General features: G+C 43.4%; 1 protein-coding gene across 1 annotated transcript in view; it reads left to right on the forward strand.

Annotated features, from left to right (window-relative positions):
- The first annotated feature begins 5,583 nt into the window (after nucleotides 1–5,583).
- DHRSX (dehydrogenase/reductase (SDR family) X-linked) overlaps nucleotides 5,584–10,042 on the forward strand; it is a 154,207-nt gene continuing 149,748 nt past the window's right edge. Inside the window, exon 1 of the mRNA XM_009331298.1 lies at nucleotides 5,584–5,898. Coding sequence (XP_009329573.1) covers nucleotides 5,584–5,898 — 315 coding nt within the window. The remainder of the gene's footprint in view (nucleotides 5,899–10,042) is intronic.

The following is a 10,042-nucleotide window of genomic DNA, read 5'->3' on the forward strand; positions in this document are numbered from 1 at the left end:
CAAGACCTTGCCACTGATCATAAATCTGGCGGGTCCCAAGGGAGCGAGTGCTGTGGTGAGAAAGAGCCAGTCTTGTGGATGAGTGGAGCCTTCTGTGTGTGGTATGTATCTTCTCTTGCCTCTAATTTTAAGCCCCGTTTTATTTCCTATGCAGGTGGTGTGTACGTTAGTGCTGGGTTTTGCTGTGTTATTTGCTGCACGGCTCTTATATTCAAAGTGATAACATAGGAGAATGTTATCTGCACGCTTTCAAGACGTGGTGAAAGTAGGCAGAAGTTCACCTGTGCTGTGTGTGGTTTGCTGGCTGGTTTGCACGAACAGTAGGTGTTAGTATGATACTTCATTTACTCCATAGTGCTGCCAGTGTGAGACTGGCATTGCTGCTAGGAGATTTCTCCATGCCTGCTCAGAGAAATGAGGTGAGAAAAGAGCAACCTTGTGCAGGTCGTATCTGAAAGTATGTTGCAGTGGTGAACTTCAAGCGCTCACATGAACTAGTTCTTTTGTAGTCTTGCAAACAGGCTAACCACCTTGTTCATGCCCTGCCTACTCCACCCCACCTCCCCTTCATTACTTTGGCTGATGTTCACAAAGATTTCACAGTTCTTTTTGGAGAGATAAGTTCACAGATAATATAAGAAACTATTTGTCAGTTGTTAAGAGCATTGCATATGCTTTTTGTGCCTTTTTTGGCAATGCATATTAGAGCTGATGGAAGATAAAATTCTTTCTTTACCCAGAGATGGGATCCACGAATGTCTAAAGCAGGTTGTTGTACGCAGAGACTGGTAAACTCTTCCTGCAGCAAGGGGTTCAGCTCGGTCTGCAACGTTGGTCTGTTGGCTGCGCTTCTGGCCTGTCTCTAGGCTGTTTAGGAAAGTTGCTGTGCTCTGCAGAGGGAAAACGGATTCCACCGGAGTGTCTTCCTTGTGTTTTTGTGTTGCTGGAGCTGCTTTGTGGTCTGCACCTGCCTGAAGGAAGGGATTGGGCCAGGGCTTTTCCCCTGATCCTGCTCCTTCCCTGGGCTGGTTGACCGCCCTGGGAAGAGGATTGTGCAGACGATGACACCGCTGCGTGCTAAGTTTGCGAGCACCAAGACTACAAAATTATTAATTCATTTGATATTTATTTTTAGGCTAAGATTAAAATGATACAAGATGTGGCCTAAAAAGGAGCCTTCAGACCCTCTGCACTACCTCCTTGAGTTAGGTGTCCAAATACAGATCTAGGGATTTAATCCCTAAAAGCAATCCATTTTGCATCCTCTGCCTTCAGAACCACTGGAAATGCCAGCATCATAAGTATACCCCTTTAAATATATTTTAAAGAATGGTATTTTGAGTTGGGCTGCTTCGTATCCATTTTGTCTTCAGGTGTGCTCCAAATGTTCATATCCATACGATCATTCTGTCTAAAGCGAGTTACTCAAACACTTGAGTGCCTAGGTGTAGGCAGACTTCAGAAGTAAGAGAAATATTTTCCCCCATGACTTGTAAGCTGGAAGTCTTAATTATTCTGTTGTTGAGGGAGGCAATTGCAACTGTGTTTTACCAAAACATGGGAGAACATGAAATGTAAATAATTACATTTTTTTTAGGTAAAATTCTGAGCGTAAAAGGCTTAAGTTTAAGCACCCCCTTTTCTGCCCTGTTACCTACATGGTAGCAATATGGAACAGGACCCATGGTATTTCAGTGAGTGTACAAGTGAAAGAACAACCTTCTTTTATCTAGTCATTACTCTGCTCACTAGGATGTTTCAGTTTTGATGATTTACTCTTAACAAGCATAAAATCAACAGTTTCAGCAGATGTGAATAAGCATTTCTATTGCTTGGTCCTTCCTTTCTTGATAAACAGGAACTTTTGCTCCTTGGTAATGTAAAACAAAGGAAAGAAAGCAAATGGGGGTCTAATAGGTGGAAGGTTGGGTGTTTTGCTTAGTGCTCATGCAGCTGAAGCACCGATGGATTTCAGAGCCGGGTGATGGATTGTGCTTGTGCCAACAGGGCATTTGGGTCTGAAGATGGGCAGATGGTATCCTGCAAAGAATACATGGCCTTTGTTTTCAGGTCAGCGCTACGCCAATAAATGTGATACTTCACCCCGAGCATTAGCTGGTTGTGCAATTAGGAACTTCTGCCGTCACTCAGTGTCTCTGCTTTTTTGGGGCTGTTTGAAGTACGACCTGCTCGTTTAGATGACAGAGCAAACTTGCAGCATTAGAGATGCTGCAACTCAAGAAAACGAGCTATAAAATGTAATTGCTCCTTTACATCATAAAAAGAGTTGTTTAACAAAATTCCACTCAGTCACGCTTCGGTTGAAGGTGCCGGAGGTTGTAGAAATGCAGCTGAGGAATGTATAGCTTTACTGCCGGGGCAGTTGTGTGGCTGGAGGTCTTTAGTCACACAGGACCTCGTGCATACTCCACCATGAGGCTGTCTGCGTGGGACAAGTTGCACATCCAGAAATCTTATTTGGCTTAGATGTGAGTGCTGAAGCAGCCTCCTAAAGTTTTGCATCTTTAGTCACACAGGACCTCGTGCATACTCCACCATGAGGCTGTCTGCGTGGGACAAGTTGCACATCCAGAAATCTTATTTGGCTTAGATGTGAGTGCTGAAGCAGCCTCCTAAAGTTTTGCAAGGCCGGAAGGCAGGCGGAAGTAGCCACGAACCCTGTGATGTTATTTTTAGAGATATTTTTGTAGTAGACTCATAATATATCAGTTTGCTTAGACCATGCAGATACTGTCCCACGACAAATGCTTTACCTGGGGCTCCCTTGCTCGGTGCTGGAGTAGTGTTGAAGTTACATGGGCACTGACGTGTAATTCCTGATTCAACTCAGTTATGGTAAAGCTTTTAGTGCATTGAACAAATAGAGTCTTATGAAATATTTTTATATCTGTGTCATTAAGATTATGTGGTTTTGCCTTGCCTTGCAGACAGGGCAAGATTCAAGATTTGGGCAGTTATGGGGTAGAAATGTCATAATTATGTATACACACACGAAGCCCCCTCTTGGTGTTTTCAGAAACACTCACCTGCCAGTTTCAAGCTTCCCATCCTTGCAGTTTCTAAATTACAGATGTCATTACAGACACAGTGATTTTGTGTTCGTGGCTTTATTGTAGTGTATAAATTACTGCATTAAAGCTGCAGATGTGGTGGAATAGTTGACGGTTTAAATGAGGTTATCGCCAGCAAGGAAAGGAAATATTTGACATATACTAGTCCTAAAGCAAATAACTAAAAAAGCAGTGATATTTTGCTTCGTGTCAGGATTGCGTTTAAGAAAAAAGAAATTGCCATATTTTTGTAATAGAATTATGGCGTTTGCTTTCCTTTCACCATATTTGTGCTCTGCTAGGGGAGGTTTGATGCTTCATGGAAAATTCATTGGGCAAGAAAACTACAACCCCCATCCCACCCAAAACACCCTCCGAGTTGTGTAAGGCTGAGTAAGAGCGCTTGGCTCTGATACGCTTCTGCTTTTTGTAGTGTGACTATTTTCTGCCAGAGTGCTTTCTGAGACATGGACGTTTCGCCGTCTGAGGGAATGTCTAACCATGATTGCTAACGTTGCTCAATATTTTACATGAGCCTGGAGAAAAAAAACAAAGAGAAACTTGGACCTAAAAAAGGCACTGAGCTTGTTTGAAGGAGGACCTTGAGGGAACAGTGAAAACCCTTTTTTTTCTTGTTGACACATTGGTAACATGGTGATATAACTAAACACCCTCCAACTCATTGAGGAAGTACTCATCTCCTACAGACTCTGCCCTGAGTTATCTTCTGTGAGTTAGCTTCGCCAGCGTGAGAAAACGAAGTCACGCCAGATGAAAGCAAAGCTTGGTCACCTCCTGACCTCGGATCTCACGCCAGTGTTTCTCACACGCACAAACCAGGGATTGAAGTTAATGAGTTTTATGAGTGTCCAATGAATTTAGGATTAAGTTTCTAATCTGCCACACTGTGTCTAAGTCGAACGCTGCGGGCAAGGGTTTGATTGCCACCTCCGGCTGCCCAGGTGCAGTGTGCCGCAGTGGGAGGCGGGTGATGCTCTGTGTTAGCAATTTGTACCGATAGAACTGATATTAGGGCCCATACACCAAGTGCTTTACAAAGCCAACCCAGAAGATGCTCTCTGCCCTAGGCAGGTTATTTTTAAAACTGAGACAGATAGTTCCGTATAACAGTATCTTAACAAACATGTCAGCCTGTCCGGGCTAAGGAAATTAGGGATGAGTTGGCGTCAGACGTCATGAGTTCAGTGGTACCATTGCAAATGGCTTATAAAGGATGCGACAGTCCACATATTACACAGAATGGAAGCGACTTTCTAAGTATAAATAAAACATTACTGGCACTACATTTTTGCAAGCCAGGACTGACACAGTGAAGAGATGAGTTTGTAATTTTTTTTCTGAATGTATCCCAGTGAACAGAGTGCCTGCAGAGCAGTAAGTGCTGGCTTTTTGGCAATTGGGTATAACCTGGATAACCAGAAATGAAACGTTTGTGCTATGAAATGTTTCTTACAGCAGATATGCAAGGGCTTCTTGGACATATTTTTCCAAAATAACACCTTGTTAATGAATAAAGCCATCCACTGTGAATACAGATACCATCTAATCTGCCTGTGGGAGTGCTTTTGTGCTAATTAATGCCACCACCTATATGCCAGTCTTACTTGTGCATTCGTAACTGGAGTTGCTGCATTGCACGCTGTGCAATTTTAACATTAAATAGTCTGATGAAAATTAGTAGGAAAAAGGTCAAGAAATGCAAAATCCATGTTCTCTCGATGATGCTGTACTTCCTAATTATATGGTACAGATATTTAAAGAGCACCTAACTCGAGTCAGAAGCGAGTTTCAAGAGCTGCAGACGCTGCCATCAGTAGTGCCTGGTAGGCGCTAGCAGAGTTCTTTGCACTTGGTTGTAGGCATGTAACTTTATTCCTCCTGTAATTTCTTATGGGTTCATTTTTGCAGTTGATCTTTTAAAGTCATTATGTGTAATCATCCAGCACTGCAGGGAGGAGAGGGATATTTGAAGATACAGGGAAGTGACTGTAAAATAACAGAATAGGTGGGCAATGTTGTAGCCTGGATTTCAGCTTGAGCGTGGCCATTAGGGTCGTACTACAGTGGCGTATAGTCTTACTTGTTTATGCACTAATTTAATGACCTTTATTGGGATTTTTTTCTATTAAGTGTAGTATATCTTCTATCCATCTCTTCCACCTCCATTTTAGAAGTGATTAAAAAAATCTTGTTTTCTCAATATTTACTCAGTAAAACCAGTCATAAAATGTTCTAGTGACACACAGGTGAAAACCATGATTTTTCTCCAGTCTTCTAGTGCAATTTTCAAAGAATTCTTTTTCTTCCTTAAAAGAAAAGCATATACATACCCACATACGTATAGAGAAAATGATTGTCATTCAGCGATGAGGTCCAGTTTATTCAGTTCAAATTCTTCCAAGCTGCTACCCTCTGCTGTACAGGACAGCGTCACCTTTACAAGTGCGGTCTGGCTGACAGCCGGCGTGTGGTTTCGCTGAGGGCTGTGGTGATGGGGACCGAGGCCGTGAGCCGCCACGGCGGCTCAGCAGGCAGCGCGTGGCTGGCACGGCCCTTCTGCCAGCAGCGTCTCTGCAGGCGTGATCTGTTGCTTGCAAATGCATCGGGGGCTGTGTCAAAATGGGTTTGCAGCGTGCTGCTCTGGCTTGGCTGGTGGCGGTTTGGAGGGAGAGATGCCGAGACCTCTTCTTCCTGCCGGTCCCTGGCGTGTGCAACAACAAAAGGACTGGGGAAATGCGAGGCTGGCAAAATGCCCGCGGCTCCCTGGAGAAACTGCCGTCACAGGAGCGTAGGTGGTGTGATCCTGGTGAGTTGTTCTGGGTGTCCCTCTTCGTATTGACATCGCTGCTGTCTGCCTCGGGTTTGACTGTAACTACTGCTTTTTTACCTGAACACTTGTCCTCCCCAGGCTAAGCCTGCGTGGAGCTGGCTTTGCCAGCGTGGGATAGATACTGGTGTACTGCCGTACTGAGCAAAGCACTCCCCTATAAAGGTACCACGTACATTTGCAGAGCAAAGCTTGCAGAAGAACAGCTTACTCAGTAAAACGATGTCTTTCTTTTTCTCCAGGCAAAATAGGGAATACCAGTAGCCGCGTCTGGAGTAGAGCGTGGGCTTTTGCTGGTACAGCAGCGCTGGTCACAAGCTGCACCAGGGCACAGACACATTAGCCAGATGCTGTAGCGTACCTTGGGAGGCACGTGGTACTGTGGCCAAAATGAAGGTGTTGTAAGCCTCAGTGCTGACGGATTTTCTGTGTGGAAAGTTGCAAAGCTTCAAATGCAATGCAATAAAATAAATGTTGATATGAGGACTCTAATAGCTGCTGGTACAGCTTGCAGAGACAGGAGGGGCTCACTTTGCTCTCCCTGCAAAGAGCTGCATGCCTTTTGCCTTCTATATCACCAGTCGTTTCTTCTGGGGACCGAGGGTGAGTGGGCTGCCTGTTCGGACCGTGTGTCACGGGGGGCTGATGGAGATGTAAGGCTGGAGTCTGGAATAGCAACTGCATTTTAGGGTCACATATTTCAAATCACCAAGAAGTCAGCGTGCAGTGTAAGGTGGGTGTTTGAAACACAGGCCTTGCGTGTTCGTGGAAAAAAACTTAGAGAGAGAAATATTGGAAACAGCAGAGAGCTGCCGAACAAGCCAGTGCAAGCTCAGGCTTTTATTCCTCAAGCTCTTTTCTCCCCCCCTTGATATGTTTAAATTGCTAAATTCCTTTATGCTTCTCAAAAAAAAAAGCTTCATTCAAATGATTTTAATTATTTAGCATCAAACGGAAGTTAAACATAGGTGTAACTTTTTGCTGTTTAATGTGAGGTGTAATATGAGGGCTGTAGATAGGTAACTGCCGTCCATCAGCTTGGCAAGGTCTGTCCTTTGAGAGGTGGCTCCAGGTGTATCAGCTGCACTGGAAATTGATTATCAGCTTGGCGTGACGAAAACGGGACTATAAGACGTGTCATAGTAAACAAAGTATCTTCTTCTCAAAAAAGAAAAAGGAATCATGCCTTGAAAGAATATTTCACACCAAATGGGCCGTTGCAGGGCCATGCGATTTGAGCTAGATCCTCTGGTCAGGTGGAACAGAAAGCACGCATGAAGCCTGTTTGTGCTAGCGCTGATGCCTGAAAAGTGCTGGTATTTCTGTCTGACGTCCTTAGAAGGATTGACAGGGTGCACTGTGATGCATCGGCCTGTTTGAACTGCTGGTGAGATCAGATAGCTGGGGGGGTGAGGTCATAGCCTGGCCGTGCAGAAGGGCCAGTGTGGTCCCTGCAGCCTTTGCCTCCCTTCTTAGAAGCAGGATGGTTGGGAGGTGTCAGTCAACAAAGATACGCATTTCTGTATGAAATGAGCTTTTCCCTTAAAAATTTGGAAAGCTATTTATAGGAGGTAATTAAATGTAGGAACAAAAATAGGATGTTTGTGTCATACTGCCGGAGCATTATCAATAATGGGACTCGTTTTGTGAGCAGTTGCATTTCTTCAGAGGAGCATGTGATACTCTCTAATTGAAATATTAATAGCAGATAATGACACTGTGGAATGATGGCCTCTTATACAGCGACATACTTCGAGAGCTTTTAATCTGTGTGGTAACTCTGCATATTAAAAATCTTTGACGATTTTGATGAAGAGCAATTATAGAGCATGCACACTAGCTGCTCTTTTAAGTTAACTAATTCCCTGAGTCCCGTGAATCTGCATTAGATTAATGTCCTGTAGAATTCCATTCAAAAATAAGTTTTTCACTGAGGAATAAAAACACATAATTAAAAAAAAAATCTTTCAAAACAATTAGCTGCCTCTATTGCAAAGCAGCTACCTTCCTTGTGAAAACTTTGGTGCTTATTTTATAGGGAACAAGAAAGATAAAAATTGAAAGAAAATGTGTGAGTATGAGATCACTTCAGCATGTTAAGAAAGAGGAGTCTGAAAAGAAATCAGTCTTCCTAGAAAAGGACTGTCGTGAGAGAATTAGAAAATTATATATAGTACAGTCGAGACCTTTCTGTACTTGCACTTTCACGCTCCATTTGAAACCCCTGACCTGCTCGTGTTATCAAAGAAAAGAAAAATGAATGAAATTCCATCTTTGGAAAACAAATGTTGAAGCTGTCTTGAAGACAAAATGTGCATGCCCTTTGTACTTTCTCATTCCAAGTTAGAATTGATTTTTAAGCAGTTTTGCGTACAGAAAACAGCTCCGTTCAGAGGCTCAGGGGACTTCAGTGAAACTCCCATCTTAAAAAAAAAAAAAAAAAAATTAAAAACCCCACAAAGCTAACTTCCATCACAAATTTGTGCTTCTGGAGGCCGAGTGGTGGCCCTGGGAGGTGGCATGTGGCAGCGGGGGGCTGAGCAGCTCAGAGCCCCGGGCAGCCGGGGCATCAAGCTCAGGCATCGCCCCGCGCAGGGCAGCTCCCTCCGGGGCTGCGCAGCCCCCTGAGCGTCTGCCTCGTCGACATGCTCTTGTCCCGCACAAGCAAGGTGGGCCTTGCTTTCCTTGGAGCCACTGCTTTGGGCGCATACACTGAGGGGCCAAATGGGCACCCGTATGAGTGATGATCTGCAGACAGCTTTTGCCGCTGTCTGGACTCTTCACCAGGCGCCGGCTAGCCGAAGAAATAACTGTATTAGCCAGGGGCTGGTTTGAAGGATGTGGAAGTAGGGCAGAGAGGGAGAGGAAGGGATGTTGAGGTTATTTTCCATCTTTTTTATTAAGCCAGTAGCACCTGAGGGTTGTCTCACATTAATGTCGATGCTGTAATGGCTTCTGATCATTAGTCGCTTTGGAAGATTTTAATAATATGGAAATGTCCTTTTTAATATTTTATATTTTAATTAATTGCAGGTATCTCAGGGTAGCTTTAAGTACCGATTGGTTTATGTGCTACGCTTCCTGTTAACTAGATTTTTCCCAATAATCTCTAATCACCTTGTACCTCTCTTCCTGATTTTAATTACTGGAGCTTTGTATATGATAACAAGCACTTCAGTTCACAAGTGATTGCACAGTTTTTTGAAGTGAAGTACTCCAGAAACTTTCAATTACCTTTTAAGTTCTGTATACCAACTCGTGACTTCTGCTTACTTATTTACATTTGATGGAAATACTGTCACACTGAAGCCATGGGAAGCAAAGGGGACTGTTTAAGTGGCAGCAGAGCATTTTGTCGGCTGGAAGAGGCAGATCTGAATGTGACCTTCAGCTGGATGCTCTTAAGCTTGATTGGGGTATGGAAATTACATTCTCTGTCTCTGGGAAGAGAGGAGATGCAGTTTAAACTACTCTTAATGATCTTGCTCACTTCCCTCCCCCCCCCAATCTAATATAGTAAGAGAATATTTAAAGAATCGACTTTTCCGATGTGTTGGTTGCCCAGCTGTATCTCTCCATCTGCACTCTGAGCAAGAAGTGATGGAATGATTAATTCAATCTTTTAATAGCATATGGTCAGAATAAGAGGTGTTGGAATTCACAAGCAGTAAAAGTAGAAGCTGTAAAGATGATATTGGGGGTTGTGATACAATATCCTGTACTGTCTATGAATATGATAATACTGTCAATACTGTCTTGAAAATTAAAAATAAAATATTTGGTCTTTTGAAAGGTATAGATCATAGTGCAAAGTATAAATTGTTTTCTGTTGGCTTTTTAATTCCTGTGGTGAGATGCTAAAAAGCAGGTAGCAATATTTCGCTTTTGATTTGGATTTCCAGTTTGACCATAAGTAAGGAAATCCCTCTTTCCTTCAGTTTCTGCGTATGAAAGTGCTGATGAATATCTGAGTTTCAGCATTTTCTGAGCTTTGGGTACTGTAAATATTCTCCAGACCTGAAGGTTTATGATAGAACCTTTCTTCCATGCAAGGCGTGGGGGCTTGCCTGTGGGGGCTTGCCTGCTCGGGTTGATTTCTACATGAATTGAGCTTAAATCAAGA

This window comes from Pygoscelis adeliae, unplaced genomic scaffold, assembly GCF_000699105.1.
Source record: "Pygoscelis adeliae isolate BGI_AS28 unplaced genomic scaffold, ASM69910v1 Scaffold149, whole genome shotgun sequence".
NCBI classification, from domain to species: domain Eukaryota; kingdom Metazoa; phylum Chordata; class Aves; order Sphenisciformes; family Spheniscidae; genus Pygoscelis; species Pygoscelis adeliae.